Here is a 20,888-nt window from a genome sequence, read left to right on the forward strand (position 1 = left end):
AAAAGTTACTTCTGATTTTTTACATGGCTCTGACGAGTTGGTGGTTGACCATCGACAGACGAATTCATTATGAAGTAGAGGTGGGATCGGGGAGAAATAGGTAGAGTTATAATAAGAAAGATTAATTCATTACAATATTTCCCCCCCACACACAATAAATTATTGATACATTTTCATTAGAGACAGAATGATTTCCTAAAATTAGTTTCATTTGACATTTCATCATTCTTACGTCACAACCACCAACTTGTTGGAATTACTTATCATTGAATTTTGATTGAATAATACTTAGCTGGAATTTGTTATTATTCTTTAATTCGTTTATTTTTCTTTTTGATCTTAATTATTAAATAAATTAGAGGTAAATAAATAATTAATTAAATACATTTATCTTCTTTTAATGAATCTGAAAGATGATACACATTATTGGCAATTTTCATTCATTTATGACGTGTTTTTGACATTTTATTCATATTTCTGAAATATTTTAATTCAATAGTTCATTTTAGCATGCATGCGTATAATAATTTCTCAATGAAAATATTAAGAACAACAATTTTGTTATTTTTATGCAAATAAATAAAAAATGTAAACATTTATTATAATTAGTAATGTAATCTTGGTTGATATTGTTTTCAATTGGAGCTATATAAAAAAAAATTGAAATTTTATTACAAGATATTTTGGACACACAACAACCTGCCATATGAAATTTACTAAAATTTTGAACAAAATTAACTGATATCTTTACTTCTTTCAATTCAAAATTCGTTTAATTTTAACATTTGATGTTATTGCTTTAAATATGAAAGAAATAACATAAAAAGGAACTTTTCCTGTTATTTTTATATTATAAACTTGTCATTTATGGCCCAGATCACTCATATTTTTAAAATTATAAAAAAGAAACAAAAAAATGTACACTAATAATATATCATTTATCATGTAAAATAAATATTTATTAATATGAAACTTGGGATGAATACGAATAAGTAGGTAGGCCCTGGAAAACAATGCGATGATACAAAAGAAAAACACAACCATTTTATTACATCGCCATCTAGTTGTAAATACACCGAAGAAATAAAACATGAACACTCTCTTTGGATGAGGAACTTGACAAGGATTTGAAAAAGTACTTTTGCATAATATCTCTTCGCCTTTTCTTCGCAAAAAGGCTTAAGTACAGAATAATATGTACGATTCTTCCAGCTAGGATTCATCACAGTTTGTCTTGCAACTGTCTCTTGGGGGGTTTCGAGTGACGTGCTCTGAAATTAGATGCTTTAACTACGAGCAGAATCCAACGATAGGAATGGTACAGCCAGAGTAAATGGGAAGTACTTCACACAGTTAAGACAAACAAAGAAAACGGAGCATTTGAAGAATACTTTGTACAATTGGAATGAACAGGAAACAAAAGAATAACAATTTCTCAACAATACTGATCTAACTTGTTAACGCTTTCTGGCAACAAGCCGAGCTTTGGCATCGAGTTCGATAGCATGCGACGTACATGTATAAATTAATTCACTCGTATTTGCGAGCATGATATATATATATTTATATATTATTTCAAACTTATAGTTAATTTTTTTTATCAAACAGCTGATGTGCAGGATCGAAGACAGTTACACAGAAAATCACAGGCAAAATAAGTTGAATACCCGAAAGAATGTGGGTTCTTTAAGAACTTTCCGAAACGTAGTTATTACAGGAGAGACAATGTATATACAGCCAATATTTGGCCAACCATGGAAAACCGTACGGATGGTTAGAAGTATTTACATCCACTTACATGATAATATACCTCTGGGAAGGAGAAAACGCATTGGCACTGATGCATAGGCTACATTTTGAAGTTAAAATATCTCAAAAGAAGATAATCTAAAGAAAGATACTTCATGTCTTGGGAGGCGTTTCTCTTTTGGCTCTGTGGTGATGGTGGTCTTCTGCTTCACAATGTTTGTCCCTGTCTGTAGCAGACAGAAAAACTTTTGGACAGTCGTCAGTGGGACATGGCAGAAGACTAGGTAAATGAGTCCCTTCATAGTGATCTCGTAGATGGGCAGAATCTATGAAAAGTCTTTGGCAGAATTTGCAAGAGAATCTGCCATCGCTGTTAGGTTCTAGTTCAGAATCTAAAGTTAAAGGTCTCCTGCCAGATCTACTCGCATCATCTTTTTCTGGGGAAAATGAGGAGGGAGACGATGACTTGGGTCTTGGGCTGGGTGTTGAACTAATAGAGCTGATTGGCGTGTCATCACGTCCATCAGAGACTCTTGTACCACCTTCATGCAGCGAAGAACCAGTATTTGATGTTGTTGGCACCATGAATGCGGGGTGAAAAGGATTCATGACTCCAAGGGTACTAGTGGGTCCCAGCGGACTACTAAAAGGGGGGGATGGCAAAAACCCATCGCCGAATCTAGCATGATATAAATTAAGAGGAATGTTTTGAGGGTCATACAATCGTGAAAAGTAATCATCTCTAAGAGCCACTCCAGGATGTGGGTATGGAAACAAAGAACTCTTGTCAAAATAGTGTCCTTTATCAGCAGAAGTAGACAGGAGCTTCCGATGAAGATTAAGATTCGCACTATGTCGATCCCGACTACGCTTGGAAGGGAAAGCAGCATTGCAACCTTCCACAGTACATTTATGCATCAGTTTAAGATGTACATTCTGATAGTGCGTCTTGACTCCAAAATGGTTCTGAAATATTTTTCCACAAGCAATACAACGTCTAGGATTTTCTTTATCAACAGGGACGTCTACAGCACCAATCATTGAAGCGTCTCTGTAAACTGGAAGTAAGGACATTTGTCCATCAGGATCAGAATCATTTGATGAGAGTCCTATGCCACTACTAGGAATCGGCAAAGGTACTGGTTGAGATTCTGTGAGTGGCATATGAGGGCGTCTTTCTCGAGAAATATCATGCATATTAGAAGATGGAGTCGAAGCTAAGCCTAAGCCTGGTGCATGGTAAGATATTCCAGTTGTAGAAGCAATATGCTGAGAAAACGTGTTTTTTGTATGGTTCAGAAGACCAGTAAAAGCACCTAATGATAAAGTTTCCAAATATCTCAGAGGACTCTCTGAAACTTCTTCTGTGTCGTGATTACTTTTTATAATTGGTTCTTTGTGTTTAACAGTCAAATCTAAAGTTTTCATATCTTCTTTAGACGACATTCTATCAATTGAGAAATTGGATGCAGGAACAGATGATACACTAGGAGATTTAATTTCAACTTGTTCTTCTGATCTGGGTGGAGGTTGAGTAGTCAAAGCAGAAGGCTGGCGTGATATCTGGCCAGAAAGTGAAGTTGGGAGATGTGCTGACGTATTAGGCAGTGGACTGTCATCCCTTACATCATCATCTTTAGAATCATCTTCCAACAAATCAGAGCTAAAATCGTCAGATTTTGAAAGCAGTCCATTATCGTCAACGAAAGTATCGCTGCTACTGTCATCGGTTGAAACATATTGCAAATCATCGTCACTTGTAACCGTAGCACATTTAGTAGGATTGAAACTTTTTCGTTTCCTCACGCCTTTATTATTTACTGAAGAACTTCCATTTTGATCGTCTTTCATACTAAGGTCTATTCCTTCATCACCTTCATTGCTAGCATCTCCGTTAAGTTCATATCTTGATTTCTTAGTAAGAGATAGAACATCGTCTGGAGAGTTTAAACTTGATTTTCGGCGGTGATGGAAAGATAAGCCCGGCTGAGGCAATCCTGTGTCATGTGGTAAATCATCCATAGTACTGGATGGCAAATTTGCCTCTACTTTTATATGACTGTTATTTGTGACCATGGAGCGTCTTTCTTCACATTCTCTATCAGAAGGCATGGGAGGAGGAACAGGCATTAAATTGTCTTTGTTGCTACCAATGTTGTTGAAATTTAACAGAGTGGAAGGAGGAACTATTGGGTACGGTATGGAACTTCTGCCGTCATGATGTGACAATTTCCTTCTCAAGTTTGGCGTGTGAAGTTTCGGATTTGGGTTTGCACTGTGCCTGTTACGACTCCTTCGAGAACTGAACATCATGTTGCAACCATCAACGGTACATTTGTGCATTTCGCGAAGATGTACAGCACTGAAGTGAATCTTAAGAGCCCCCTTATCGCAGAAAGTCTTCAAGCAAACATGACACTGTACACGCTTCTTGCCGGTCGACGGATTTGTTGTCAAACCACTTAACATAACAGGGTTCCACCTTCGTTTCATAGGATTGGCAGATTTTCTCAAATGTCTTACTTTCTTGGCCGCATATATAGAGTCCAAATGGCTGTGTCCGATTCCAGAAAAGTTATGGGTGAATGAAGAGTGTTGAGATAAATTTATAGCTTCGGAATCTTCAGAGCCTTCATCAGTGATGCTGAAGTCAGAAGTCATACCTCCAAGTTGAGATGAGTTGTTTGATGTTGCGCACGCTTCGCTCAAGGTGGTGGTTGTGTGAGAGAAAAAGGATGAAGTTAAAGTTGTCGGTGGTATTGCTGCTGATGAAGTAGCTGTGGGAGACGGCAACGGCGTTGCAGACTGATGAGGATATTGCAGCATTGGTACTACTTCTCGAACATCAGGACTGTTATTTCGATCTCTCCTGTAGTCGTAAGGCTGCATATTTTGGAGTTTGTTCAATGGAGAGGAAGAAAGAGGACTATTTATAGGAGATCTTGTCACTGGCGATAGAGACGTAGTAGAGCTGCAACAGAAATGAGATAATTAATTTCTAATGATTGAAAGACAATGGAAAAATAATTTCTTTTGCATGTAAAATATATTAGCATGCTGAGGAAGTTTGTAAGTATTTGTTTGAATTTGTAACTTAGTGTTAAATATTATTTAATGTTTCATGTTATTTACCTATTTTAAAATATTCTTTTTTAAATGAAAAATGTTTTTAAGATAAAAAAAAAAAGATCGTAATGCTTAGCAATTTTACCCATTTAACTTTAACATCAGACAATTTCACCTCATTAATAATAGAAAATTATGGTAAATAGGCTTTACAAAAAAAAAATGCTTATGATATATAATGATACGGAAGCATAACCACAAAGATATTCCACGTGAATAATATGCCGTCACAAACTGAGTAGCAGAAATTAACAAACGTTTTCTTTTCAATTTTAAACATAATCTTTACGGCTGGAAAGAAATTTAAAAATATCTTATTATAACACATCCTCTAGTTAATGGATCAAAATGGTGCGAAACCGAAATCTTAATCTTAATATACATGTAGATTTTCATTTCGAGAAAGTGTTACTTGTTTCTTTTAATGTGAAATATGGTATTTCTCCCCTCAAATAATGCTGATAGTTGTCAAGTATTTTTGAGCAGTATACTCTGATTTCCCTCCGCATTATTTAATATTAATCTTTTTCTGTATCTAAATGGGATTCAATTTTTTTTTAAGTGCAAAACAAAAATAAACATACCTCACGCTGGAAGCTGGCTTGTTAGGTCTGCTAAGAGATGGCGCCAAGTTGACAGCATTACTCATAACAGACGAAGTAGTAGGAGTGAGGGCTAGAGACGACTGATTCTGAAGAGCAGGGGGCACTAGCGGAAGATAGCCCTTAAATTTTTGAAAAAACCGCTTGATATCCGAATCTACACTGTCCTTGGATCCTTGCATTGCTTGTTCCATTCTTTCGCTGCTCTCTTGCAATAGAAGCTGCTGAGCAATTGGCTTCGTTTCTCCAAACCTCATGAACTGCTGTAAAATCAGTGGTTCCTCCTCTCTGGTAGGCATATTCCAACGTTCTAGCACTTGACCTCGACTATTCTGTTAAAAAAAATAAAGGTTTTGAGCAAAAATAATGTAACATCCTGTATAATTTAAAAAGATAACTATTATTCGATCATCTATATACAGAATTCACATACTTTAAAATATATGATAAAATTAAATAACTCATAGATGTTTTAATTCGATGCCAAAATTAGGGAGTACTAAGGCATATGAACAGCTATACGTATGTTTGGTTGTATCCATATAAAAAAAAACATTCTCAGAATAGAAAACTCGTTGACTTGCTTTTAATATATATGATAAATAGCCCATATATGTTTTAATTAGATGCTAAAATTGGGGGGGGGGGGGTTCAAAGGTATCTAAACAGTTATATGGTTGTTTGGCTGTATTCATATGAAAAAGAATTCCCAGAACAGAAAATTCGAAAGAGTAATTAAATGTGTGAAACCGATGTTTCATTTCGAAGCTTTATGGAGGTCCTACTTTTAATGTCAATTTATTTATTCTGAAAAATATCAGAGGATGAAGACAATACTACAGAAGACATCATCTTCCATACCATACTTCATGAAAGACTATTACATTTGAACCTCGACAAATTTAATATACACCAAATCCGTATATACAGATTATCTTTCGTAGAATCGAATTCACCCAAAGTCCCAAAACCAAACTTCCAAGATACTACTACTGCTTAAATTGCATTAGCCTCGCGTATGAAGCGAATCATAGTGAATTCGAATCTGCAAAAACACAACTTGGAGAATCAAAGCAACTATGTCACCAAAGCCTCAATTACCATAACTTTTAATGTGAGTTAAGCCCATAAAAATTATTTTTAAACTTCACGATATAAAAATATAATACACAACTACCATTTATATTATGACTTTGTTCATGCTCTGAATATTTTCCAGTAAACTGTTAACCCAAGATAAAGTCTGTTGATATTTCCAACTCGATTTTTTGTTTTTCTTTTTTAAAGTAAGATGAATGTAAATTGATTAACTGAAGTCTAAAATGTATAACAATATAAAATCCTATTTAACATTATGTATCCGATCAAACAATTTTGAAGAATTAGCATCAAAATCCATCTTTAAAGTGTTGATATTTTTTTGAAATTCATCTAAAGTATATTGATTTTTACTTTTAATCAATAGACAGATCAGCAAAAAAAAAAAAAAAATATTTAGAAAAAAAATTGTTATTAAGAAGACAGAAGCGTTCCATTATAACAATATAGATCCCAGCAACTTTTGGTTCAAACTCTTGATTACACACAAGCTATATTGGTTACTTAGGCGATTCGGTTTAATGGCATAGGAACGAAGATATTACATCAATTTTCGATCCTTTATAATTACGGGCGGAAACAGCCGATAGTTTCTTCCATTGCATTTACAAATTTTCTTCTTACAGATCAAATTGTATCAATAATGTATTCATACCATCAATAATGCACTCATTTTATCAATAACGTACTCATTTTATAAATAATGCACTCATAACCTCAATAATGTACTCATATCATCAATAATGTACTGTACTCATATAATCAATAATGTACTCAATTTATCAATAATGTACTTAATTTATCAATAATGTACTCATTTACCAATAATGTAATTCGTATTAGAATGAGAAATAAAGCTATTTAAGTATGTATATTATTTATTTTACTATCAACATCCTCAATTAAGATTCACTGCTCTTTTACCAGTTAACAACAATTTATCTCTAACTTAAAACACGTTTTTAAAAAAAATCAAGTCAGTTATTTACAGAAGAATACCTGATGTTTTTAACAAACATTGAAAGAATAAGGCGATCAGATGAATACAGTTGAAAGGGGGAAAAGAAACCAAAGAGCAAAAAGTTTTTTCCTGTAGTCACGCCTGCATTCTGTGAATGTACAATTAAATTCGAGCTATTTACACAGCGGGTTTTTGACAACCCTCAACTGTTAAGATATTCTCGTTTCAATGACCTGCGGTACAAAGAACAAAGTAAGGAAAGAAGAAAGGCCGGATTATTCGCGCTCTTCTAATCATTTCACTGCTACCTCAACAGGGTTTACATAAAGAATTTTAATTGAATTAAATATTTCCTTTGAATTAATCAATGAATCATTTCATACAATAAAATACTCCTGAAATAATACTAAATAATAGCAGCAGTGAGTAAAAATGTGTATTTATTTATGCGCGCACTATTGTCATAATATTTGGCATACAGTAATCGTAACAGGGATTTAATGCATCTCTAAGCATGAGTTTTAAGATTTAATGATGCAGAACAATTTTTATTAAATGTTTTCTGTTTGGGATAACTTTTCACATGTATTTGCCAATTATACCATTTCTAATAACTAGCCGCTTTTGACTACCAGCTTATTTGCCCAGATTATGAATTTTCAGGCTGTTAAAGACAAATGTGTGTTGTTGTGACTTATGGCACTTTACAAGCCCGCTGACAGTTATCTGACAGCGATTTAAGCCGAGTGAGCGTGTTCTGTTTTTTCAGCAGCGCCAACTAGGGCCAAGAACACGACTTAGCTACTTCATACAACACATTCGCTTGCACAGCCCCTTTTTACAGGGAGGCACACGTTCACACGCCTCACAAATAGAATCCAGAAGAGAAAAACCATGCCACAACTGGGACTCGAATCCAGGATGTCCGCATGATGGGGAAGATACGCTACAATTATGCCATGACGTCAACTTAAAAACTAATTTCTTTTAAAGTTACATATTTCTATTTGACAAGATCGTGAAATGAAAAGGGCTGAATTTAATTGAATAAGTCGAAACAAATTATAGCACATGCGACTTAAAAAAGTCAGTATACTACAAAATAAAAACTGAAGTAGAAAACCAATATCGAAATTTATGTTCAAAGAGCGCCTTTTTCTTCTCTTAATTTTAACATTGACAAAAGCAGGTCATTGAATATTTTGATAAATCTGTTTAAATTTCATAACATTAAAAAATTTTCATAAATTGTGTTATTAAATTTTTAAAATTTATTAAAAGTAAAGAAAATATTATACAGAAATGAAATTGATATCATTAAAAAGGTAATTTTTTTTTTTAGTTTTAAGATAATACAAAAACTTTTGTGGTTGATATAGTCATCAATTTCATCAGTAAGTCATAGTAATCACCAATCTGGCAATGGTTAAGCCAATTAACATTTGTTTGAAGCCTGTTTTATTCTTTAGTTCTTTTACATCTCCTTTCTTCTGAGTGAAAGATTTTATGGTGAGCCATTTCCAGAGCATTTTTAATAATACTAGAGTGCTTCAGCAGTTAACAAAGCATTGAACTAAATGTAGGTATTAAAAAGATCAATGACGCTCACTTTCTTGTAGTGATTTGTTTACATCTGAGTGCTACCATTCGACAATAAGCTATAAGAGCAATTTCTATGCTCTGAGCATTAACGCTTTATATAAAGAGATTGTAGAAAAAATTCAATGAACCATCGAAGAAAATAAACAATTGTCGAGCTAAAAAAATTTGTTTAACACCTCTAAAAAAATTTTTTTTCAGCATCCGTCTCTTCACACTTTCCACAGTTTATACATGAAATTTGGATAAAAAGGTTAGAAAAATAGGCTTAATCATTTTCAGACTCTATGATTGTATGACTGTATCAGCCAAAAAAAAAAAAAAAACTATTATCTCTCAAAACCATTGACTCGTTTTAGATGTCGATACTTCCAAGTAAGGCAAGCTATTTTATGGTCATTTTAAGGGGTCAAAGAATTTTTCATAGAGAATAACGGCCCATGAATGTAAATAGTAGTTACTTTACAATCTTTTAAATACCATGGCTTTACAGTCAACAAATCTCTTATTTTATCCGCTCTCAAATGGATTTTATAAGTTAGTCTAAATCGATTAATTTTCAAATTTGGAGCAAAACAAATGTGATTTTGGCACGAATCTTTCAATATTAAATAATGATAAATAAAGAGAAGACACCACATGACAAATACAAAATTTTACACCTGTTGGACAATTTGTTTTGTATTAACTTGCCCGAGATTTGCTTAGTGAATGCGTTTCAAACTCACGGTAACTCGGAACCGAACCCAAAACCTTGCTATCCGCAGCCCTCAAGAGTATGCGATGCATACATAGTGCTGTTTTATAATTTAAGCAAATGTCTACGATGTCGTTTCATGCAATAATAACAAATTGAACGTATCGTTTAAGGGAAGGATATATTGTGACTACCAAAATCGAACAAAGCTTTCAAATGAAGCGCATTCCAATCATCAACTACACAGCAGCCAACAAAAAAGTAAGCTTTAAAAAGATTGCATTCTTTACTCCAAGGTTACTCCAACGTTCTCTCGCTAAAAACAAAACAAAGAAAAAAGCAAAACACTAATCCCGACAAAAAAGAAATCGTAAAAGAAAACAAACTACTCCGTCATCTTAATGAACTGTCGCCATAAATGACATAAAACGTGTCAGGAGGCGATAAAAACACGTTTTTTTGGCGATAACCTTGTCTTCTACGAACCACAAAATTAAAAAGGATAATCATAATAGAGAATAACATTGTGACATTCATGCCAAAGAAAAAAAAAATTGATTATTAAAAGGAAGGGGAATACCGTATGTGTTTATATGGAGATGTCTAGATGAACAAACGGACATTATTTTTTAAAAGAAGACATTTTAGCTTTTGCAGCTCGAAGAAAAAAATTATTTTTGTCAAACAATGTAATACAGCTCAATTAAAATAAGATCCTAAAATAAATTATGACTTTTAAAGATCGCTCAGTGTATAGCTCTTTGTTTAATGTTTCAAAATACAATCAGATCAACAAATGGTATCCCTTTTGACAAATTCCTGCAGATTTTGATAGGCAAACAATTCTGACGATAAATCTGTATATTAAATTTTACACATATAGTTCTAAACACATTGCAGTAATTGTGCTCAATGCACGGACAGACTGACAAGCATTTATTTCTACGGTTTCCCTCGAAATATTTGAAAGAAATCTACACATTTAGTGTAAAGACAATATACCAAAATTCAGCTTTCTAGATTAAAGTACTTATGAGTTATCATGTTCACGGAAAAACGGATTGGCAAACTTAGTTCAAAAAAAAAAAAAAAAAAAAGAGAGAGAGAGAGAGAGGTTTTTTTTTCTCTTTGTCTTAGGTTTGAAATGAAGAGATTCATGGAAATATCTAAGTCGAATAGTTTGACAATAAGATAATTTTTTTTTTGCATATTTCGAATACGTGAAAATAAGAAACAAAACTTCTGAGAAAATGTCTAAGATTTCAGCAATTTTACAATACAAAATCAACTACAAGAAAAATGTTTTATCAAAATATTTTATCGTTCAATTTATCAAATTTTTGATATTTTTTTATCAATTTATAAAATTTTTGATAATTTTGTATTCAGCAATTTATAAAATTTTTGATAATTTTTAATTATCAGTTTATCAAATTAATTTATAGAATTTTAATTATAATTTAACATTTTTTTATTTTGATAAATTAATTTATCAATTTAATTTAAAGCTTTTTTTGAATTTTTTTTTAATTTAAAATAAATACATAATCTTTTAACAAAGCGAATGAACATATTTACAAATTTTATAAGGGATTTCTTTTTACTACACTTTTAAACAATCTTTGATCAAGGTGAAAAAGCACAAAAAGTGTATAAATTGTTGAAGAAAGATAAAATCTTCTCGGGCATCTTGTCACGCTGCGACACCACATCCACGAACTTTCTAGAAAGCGAGACTGATAGCGGGGACAGAGAGCGACAGATAAAAGTAGGGTTACGTCCCTGGATGAACAGTGTCATCAAAGTGTCAATCACTAAGACGGATGACGCTGTGACAAGGTCCACGAAATCACCATCTGTCATCCCCCCACACGAAGGTGGCAGAAAAATACGCCAAATCTTAATGATCTGGATGAGGCCTTACAGGAGTGACACCTCGCCGCTATTATTTTCTCATTTCTACTTTTAGTTTCAACCGAAATAGTTACTCGTCTTTAAAGGAAGGTCAGTGATTTCTTGGAGCTGGCACACGGGAATTGTTTTTCGTTCTTTAGAAATAGAATGAAGTGTCACCAGTCATTACAGTAAGATCAAAGGTAGCTCTGTCTTATTAATGGATTGTTATATAAAAATCTCATTTCCAATAAATAAGAGGAAATTAAAATACTGAAAGTGGACTTAGTGAATTCTAATTTATCATGCATTAATTTGAATTCGATGGACACAAATTTGGATGCGAGATCGATTGTTGCCGTACAAACTAATTTTATAATACTAAAAATCTACCATAATAGGAGCAGCATCAAGAATACCTCCCCCCCCCCTCCTCACACACACACACTATATAGCTTTTTTGTTTGTTTGTTTGTTTCCGAATGTTATCTATAATTTGATCCATACCAATATCATCACCATGCAATTTCCTTTTAGTCCACCTCATTGTATTTTTGTTTTAAAATGTATATTTAAACACATTAAAAAAAAATTCAATAAATGTGCGTACAGGCGTGTGTGTGTTTCAGTTACTGCGAATTAAGATGTTAGAATAAATCGCCTAGAAAAACAATTGACGAAAGCAGCGTTCAAGAATGAATAGACTTTATCTCTTTTTTAAAAATATTATTGCTATAAAGTTGTCATTTCAAAGAAACAGTGCATATCTTATGCAGTTAGGTATAAAAATGTTGTCAATTTAATTATTTTTGTTCCATTCTCCAATAATTGCTGTATGAATTTTATATTAAAAAGAGATGACATAAAGTTATTAATATGTAATTAATATGAAAACAATTCATTGTTTTTTTTCGTTCGTAACTAATTACAAATATAACAAATGGTTTCAAAACACTTAAATCATACTCATAATTAATCTGTAGATTTAAATTACAGTTGAAAATTCTAGCAAAAAATTTTATTTAAGCAAAAATTATAACTAAAAGTTTATATTTAAATAAACATTTAGTGTACGACGGTTTAGTTAAAATAGTTTAGTAGTTAGTTTAGTTAAAAAAATTAAATAAATATACATTTTTATCAAAATAATCGATAAAATTATTTATATCACAATTATTTTAAAATATAAATTTGGGCTTATGATAAATAAAACTAAGCTCTGTTCCTATCGAAGCAATATGTATTCATTTCAAATTAATAATATCGATAATTTGATTAAATTTGAACTTTTGTTTTTGACAATAACTTTTTCGTATTTATTATTATTTTTTATGATATTATTTCAAAATATGTATTTCACTGCCTAGAATATTGGCGATTGTTTTTCAAAGCTTTACCCTATTTAAGTACATCTTTTACTTTCAAGGGCCTTTAAAACCAAACTTCGCTAGGCAGTTTTTTTTTTTTATTATTATTATTTTTTTTTTTTAGTTTTTTCGGAGAAAATATTTAGATACGAATCACATACTGATTACGTATGAATATTTTTTTAATCTTATCTAAATATAATCTAGTCTTTTAAATAATTAAAAAAAAAAATCCCGAATGCACATAGTTTAACATGTTATTCAAATTGGTTAGTACAATAATTGAATTGTAGCTATTGGATGTGTATTCGGAGAATACTATATATAATAACCATATATCATCCTATACCATATATCATACCTAACCATATACCATACCTAACCATATATCATCCTATACCATATATCATCCTATACCATATATCATACCTAACCATATATCATCCTATACCATATATCATACCTAACCATATACCATACCTAACCATATATCATCCTATACCATATATCATACCTAAACATATATCATACCTAACCATATATCATCCTATACCATATATCATACCTAACCATATACCATACCTAACCATATATCATCCTATACCATATATCATACCTAACCATATATCATACCTAACCATATATCATCCTATACCATATATCATACCTAACCATATACCATACCTAACCATATACCATATATCATCCTATGTAACAATGCAAGTACCACAAATATTTACTTGATGGCGCTATATGACATTGTCAGCATGAGAGCAGATAGAAAAAAGCTCTCATAATTAGTTTTTTTTTTTTTTTTTTTTTTTTTTTTAAGTTTTTTTTTGTGTGTGTGCGTGCGTGTAAAATCACGTTTTTTTTAGGAAAGATAAACTTAAAAAATAAAATTTGATCCAAGTCGTTAGAGCCGATTCTGAGATACACGAAATATATATATATATATATATATATATATATATATATATATACAAGAATTGCTTGCTTAAAGTTATAAAATTATGTCAGAATCTTTTTCTGAACTTCTTCTATGGGTACGCTGATGCTCACTACACTGAGTGGCAATGCAGTGGTTCAAGTACGTACCTCCAATTTCAACCATTTTTAAATGAAAAAAAAATATATCTATTGTTTAACACAACTGCTGAAGTTTTATGCAAAGTTATGCAACAGTATCATTAATTTTAACTTTCTGATAAGACATTTTTAATATAAGTAAAAGCAAAATACTTACAAAGACTATTTCTATACACTTATTTAAAACATATAAATAAAAGATGAATATTGTCCAATAAATATTGGAAAATATGAGCAACTTCTTCTCCATCAGATCCATCTGGTAATAAACCGGATGAATAAAGATTTTGAAAACTTCCTTGAAGAATATCGCAGTCTGCCTCTTGGATCACCTCGTGGTTCAGACTTTACTTGTTCAATGCTAACCTCGAAATGAGTACGCGATATAGAATACCACTAGACTCTTCTAGCAAACGATCTGTGACTGTCAAGTCAATGTTGAATGATCAGTCTTGCTATCCACCCCTTTGTCACTTCAATAACTTCCCTTTTACCCCCCCCCTTTCCCCCAATCCAAATGAACCATTTCCTCCTTTCCATCCGGAAAAATATGTTACCATCTATTGTCAAGATCTGTTACTGCTTCCTCTTAACAAAAGTACAAGATCTCATCCTTCAGAAAGGGGAACATATGTCAAAATTGTATTGTGCTGGTCTAACTGAATCTCACTCAACTTACGAGTAAATCATGTGAAAGGACGAGTTCGGCACCGATTCTTCTGTTTTTATTGTGATTGAACAATTTAAAAAGTATAACTGAAAAGAAAGTTATTTTACAAATTTTGCCATAATTTTTCTTTATAATTAAACGTAACTACAGCGAAATAAGTTATTTTGGTATTAATATTAATTTCATCAAACAAATTAAAATGCTAAAGACTGAAATCGGAAGAGTAAGAATTTTCTTATGGAAATCTGTCTCAAATTAAAATTTGAACCTATTCTGATTTGAAGAATATGGTTTTGATCTTGAATTAGAAGTGTGTAAATAGATGAATTCAAACCGGTTCATCGTTCACAACAAGATCTCATTCGTCAAGAGGGGAAACAAATGTCACAATTGCATTGTGCGAGTCTAACTGTATAGAATCTAACTCAGCCTGTGCAAGGACGAGTTCAGCACTGATTCTTCTACTTTCATTATGATTGAACAATTTAAAAAGTATAATTGAAAAGAAAATTATTTTACAAATTTACCATAATTTTTTTAATAATTAAACGTAACTACTGAGAAATGAATTATTTGAGTTTTAATATCAGTTTCTTTTTAAAAAAATTAAAATACAAAAAATTGAAATCAGAAAAATTAAAAGTTTTAAACAGTTTAATGGAAATTTGTCTTGAATCTGAATTTGATCTTGAATTAGAGGTGTGTAACATGATGAATTCAATACCGGCTCACATTTCACGGCAAACGAATCCGAAGACACAATAAAAAGCTTAACTACAAAGTAAGTCCAGCTTCACTATAATTTTACTTCTTATTATAATATTATTTATTCTTAAATTTTATCAAACAAATTAAATGCTGGAAACTTCAACAGAAATTTAATTATTTTGATTCGAATAAACATTTATTTTATAACTGTTTTCAATCAAATGAACCGAAACTTAAACATATTAATGACGTGAAATTAATGCTGTTTAGAGAAAATTATATGTCGAATCAAAAATTTAAAAAAAAATGGAAGGATAAAAAAAATCTAGAAACGTATTCTAATTTAATTGGAAAAAATTTCTTCGACCAGCGGTTTTCAATTTCTTAGTGTTTGGAATAGAATTTTTTACGTCGGCTTTAATTCCTTCCGTCTCTCTCTCTCTTCTCAATTTTGCTTTTCTTCGATTTAAATTTCATTGTTTCAAATAATTAATAACAAAAAATCTTTTGAGTATCTTATGTATATTAATCAGTTTTTTAGGAAGATGTTATATTTTTGCATTGATAAAATGCGCCTATTTTTTATGCTTTAATTATTGGCTTTTAGAATTTTCTCCCATTTTTCGAACAGTCGTATCTTTCGATATCCTGTGTCTGACTGAAAAGATGTACCTTGTATGATGAACTATCCAGACATAAAGACATTTTAGTTTAATATTGATACAGTTTATAAAAGTAACTCAGACAATTATATATAAGCCTCATTCAAAAAAGCTATATTGAGGTAAAGAGGCAATGTAACAATTCTGTTTTCAAAGAAATTTGTGAAACAACTTTATCAATAATGTAGAATCAAAAACCGAATCAATCAATAAACCAGCAGGAGTAGTCTTTTTCGAATATTCTCTACTAAATTTGTCATGTCAGAGAACACCTTGCATGATATTGGCGTACAAAAATTACGAAATATTAACCAATAGCTTGAATTTAGCATTTTTACTGGATCGATCGTGTCATCCTTGGCGAGTGTTTTGGCGATTAATCTCTGACATGTGGCAACAATATCTGAAAAAAGATTTCGTGTTTTAGACGCGTTTTTTTTTCCAGTTGATTGAAGCCAAAATTCAATACAGTGCTACAATTGTAATCATAAAATCACTCGCCAAATTGTATATATTTAAGTCATTCCGTCTTTAATTTATCGCGTTTACATACTTGTGAAAGTACAGATCGACAGACAACCAACCCGTTGTTGGGATTTGGCTCAAAATTTGACAGGTGACTACACTATAGTTGTTAAATCTTTGTACGAATCTTACCTATCTAGCTCTATTTATTTTTTAATTGTCGAGTTAATTTATATTCGAATAGCCGGACAAACAGAAACTCCAAATTTGATAGAAATCTACAATTTTGGTATAAAAACTGTACACCAAATTTCAACCGTTTGGTGACTCGAAGCGTTTTTGAATTATCTTTGTCACAGACAGACGGATAGACATTTTCCAAAAAGAAAGTTTTTTTTTTTTTTTTTTTTTTTTTACTATTACTATATTTTCTTTATACTACGTGTACGAGAAAGTAAAAAAATGAGTCCACACTTTCTTCTGAACGGTCCAGTTTGAGAGGTGCCTTTGAGTTTGAAAATGTAACAAACCTCAATTACCAGACAAACCTAGTCGAAACAACATATGATAAATCTATGACAAAACTCTATATACAAGGCCGTTAATTAACAACGTTATAACTAAGATTACTAAATCAAAGCAAACCTGGCAGACTTCTAAAAAGTTCACCTTTTTGTTGTAATTGTAAGCAGCTATAACACCTAACTGCTGTAACTGTAAACACCTAATTGTAAACAGCTATAATTTCTGAGCACTTACCTGAAGAATATATCCTCTGGAGTAATCCTCGTAGGTCCAACCGAAACCATGCAATACGTGAACAACTTCATCATGCTGTAAAACACTGAAGAGTCTGTCCAGCAGAATCTTCAGGCGAATTGGCAGGGCTTCGGTACCATATAACATGAGGGATGCAACGTCGAATGCGACAGTCTGTTGAACCAATTCTACTTGGTGACAGTTGAATAAATGGCGGAATCCCAGTTTGTCAAGCGCTGTTGATAAGGTAAAAATATATATTTACAAAAGGAAAAAAAAGGCGTCACTGATATGAAGATGTATGAGATAAAAAAAATGTAGGAGTCTATGTAAGAGATAAAAAAAAGTTGGCTATCTTAGTGTTCATACATAAAGGTCAACTTATCTGTCAGATGAATTAATGCAATGTGTAACCAATTTCAAAATAATATTATGAAATGTAACAGTTTTGATAAATAATGGAGAGAAAAAAAAGATTTGTTATTAATTTTCAAAATTAATTATTGCTTTTTTAAGTAGAGTATTATAAATAATAATTTTAGTTTTATTTTAATGGCAAATTAAACACCTAATATACAGCTTTGCGAAAATGTCTTTATTTAATCATATAACTATGGCTATCAGGCACTACTAAATGATTTAAAAAGAAACTTCTTACTAAAATGCAAACAAATGTACAAATATTTTTGTTTAATACAATAGCTTTTCAAGTATAAAAAGAAAAAAAAAAGTGATTTCTTTTTATAAAATAGAAAGGATTTGGATGAGTTTGAATATGTCAAATATATGTACGAATTGGTATTCTTTTTTATTTCATTTCAAATTTAAAACTTTTCCATACAAGTATTTCGCATGAATTTCATACAATTTCTTGTTTGTGGGTCACCAAAACTAAATATTCCTGACTGAAAACATTGAATTAGTAGAATAGCGTCATTTTACATGAATGCATACTCAGAAATCAATTGCTATACACCTTAAAGTGTAATAAAAACCGCAAAAAATCAGAAGAAACAAAGCGGTAAAATTTGAAACTTCTTAATGAGTCCTTCCCAACATAATCGATAGGTGCAAGAAAATAACGAACTCCTAATTGCATGAAGCAACGGATTTTATATCGAATTACTTACTCTCGCAACCTGTTCGCTAATGATATTTTCTAATTCTCGTTTTAAGCACAGTATACTCTATCTGCCCGAAATAGAAACAGAAATAAATTACGAACCCGATGAAGTCATGCGGATTTCCCCAAACAAGGAAGATCTTTGAACAATAAACAGATTCGATTTCCCATGCAAAGAAAAGCAATCAGGAAACGTGTTTCGAGAAGGCGAGTAACTAATCGAAGTAAAAAAATAACATAGAGGAATCGTCACTAGAGGGAGAATATAACTGTTGGCGCGATCGTAGTTTATCACTTTCTTCCTTTTTGTAGAGAAAGCAGACAGTTCTCGGTCATTGTTATTAAATAATTGTTCGGTTTCCCCGCTGACAAATTTCGCGGGAGCAAAAGTCATGGATCATTCCTGCTGGAAACTTGTTGCTCGTGCACAGCCCTAGGTCACCACCCAAATATTGCAATAGTTGTTCGTTTGAAGGCAAGCCACGTCGCCAACTCTTGGTATCTGCTTTACTTCCGTCGTCTTCTCTAGCAGGTGAATAAAAAAAATTGCGACTAAAGCAAGAAAAATTGACTGTTGAATTTAACTTTTTTCTTTTAATATTGTTATTTTTTCAGTTCTGAAAGTACATGATTGAAAGTATTAGTGATTGTTACTTTTCACTTGAATGGCACAGTTAACTACTTTACGTTATGTGAATTTCATTTTTGGCTAAGTTGGTAGTTTAAAAAACCTATTATGTGGATTCACTTTTGGCTAAGTTGTTAATTTAAAATAATTTATTATATGGATTTCGTTTTTGGCTAAGCTGGCAATTTAAAATATTATATGGATTTTGTTTTTGGCTAAGTTGGCAATTTAATAAAAACTTATTGCGTGGATTCGTTTTTGGCTAAGTTGGCAGTTTAAAATAACTTATTATATGGATTTCGTTCTTGGCTAAGTTGTGAATTTAAAATAACTTATTATGTGGATTCGTTTTTGGCTAAGTTGGCAATTTAATAAAAACTTAGATTAGAGGTACGGAAATCCTTTTTGTTCTATTCTTTACTTATTATGTAATATTTATTAGTGCCTTCTATCAAGCATTAATAAAAACTATCATAGGCTCGTAGAAAGATGCCACAAAATAAAGATTTGCAAATGTTTAGAATTCCAAATGAAAAGACGTTTAAAGAGAAAAAATAATAATAATTGGCTAAGTTAAGATTCCACAGTTGACAAAAAGCAATGAAAAACAAAAATCAAAAGTTGCATTGATAAATATTTATCAAAAGAGATATCTTAAATAAAATTCATTGTTAAAATGATGAACGTTTTCTCTAATACCGATGATATATCTATCATGATGAAGATCTAGCACTGATTGTATTTTGATAGTGATGAAGCATTGACATCGGTAATATATAGACGTTGATGAGCATTAATATTCATGATATTATATTGATACAGAGCTACAATAATATGACAGTAAACATACAGATAATCTATCGAACAAAACTGCAATAAAAATGAATGGCATTGTGGCATTATTAGATTATGTACTCATTTCTTCTATGAAGCTATCACTAAATATTAATAATACTTAAAATAAATTTAAATTAAATATTATCTATTTGAAAATGATAAATACAATACAAACCAATTCTATATCTATCTAGTAAATTATTTATAAAAAAAGAACATCTATTGATGTCTATTTTCTTGGAGATCAGAATTCTGTTTTAGGAAAATTTATAGTCATACATTACAGAAGAAGCGTTTTCACCTTCTACACTGATGAAAAGCTCTTTTCTATTTTAGATTAAAGATGAATTATTACAATAAAATGTAATTTAAAAGAAGTAAAAAATAATAATGAATCGTTGATTTTTCACTGAAAATGTCCTCAGACATTTTCCCCATTAGAGTACCGAAACTCCCAATCCTTAATCGAAAATGTTAAGAGCAGAATCGGCACAAGTGAATCAAAAAATTCCAATTCATTTCACGGTTTAGGTGGTCACTAGTAGCTATTTTTGATCTTCTAAAATTGAACGCAACCAATAAAAACAAAAATCCAGATCGTTATCCAAACTTTTCCACGGACACTTCAGTCCCTATCACTTTGATCGATCTCTTAAGACTTATAATAGACAATTTAATGGTATCAGTTCATCTGACATTATGATAGATCAATGGGCTGAGTTCCTGTTCCAACGAAATTGTGAAAGAAAAAAAATTATTAAAAAAAATAAATAAAATATCGAGGGAGACACCTACGCCTAGACCCCTCTATACTGTTCCATGCACCCTGTTATTACTCCTACTCCCACACAAGTC

General features: G+C 31.6%; 1 protein-coding gene across 3 annotated transcripts in view; it reads right to left on the minus strand.

Annotated features, from left to right (window-relative positions):
* Positions 1 to 877: 877 nt before the first annotated feature.
* LOC129989061 (zinc finger protein basonuclin-2-like) overlaps positions 878 to 20,888 on the minus strand; it is a 312,172-nt gene continuing 292,161 nt past the window's right edge. For all 3 annotated transcript variants that reach the window (XM_056097380.1, XM_056097379.1, XM_056097381.1), the window contains 3 exons: positions 17,446 to 17,681; positions 5,460 to 5,809; positions 878 to 4,720 (listed from right to left, as the gene is read on the minus strand). In XM_056097380.1, the coding sequence (XP_055953355.1) occupies positions 1,903 to 4,720; positions 5,460 to 5,809; positions 17,446 to 17,681 (3,404 nt within the window). In that variant the 3' untranslated portion in view covers positions 878 to 1,902. The remainder of the gene's footprint in view (positions 4,721 to 5,459; positions 5,810 to 17,445; positions 17,682 to 20,888) is intronic.

This window comes from Argiope bruennichi, chromosome 10 (assembly GCF_947563725.1).
Source record: "Argiope bruennichi chromosome 10, qqArgBrue1.1, whole genome shotgun sequence".
NCBI classification, from domain to species: Eukaryota; Metazoa; Arthropoda; class Arachnida; order Araneae; family Araneidae; genus Argiope; species Argiope bruennichi.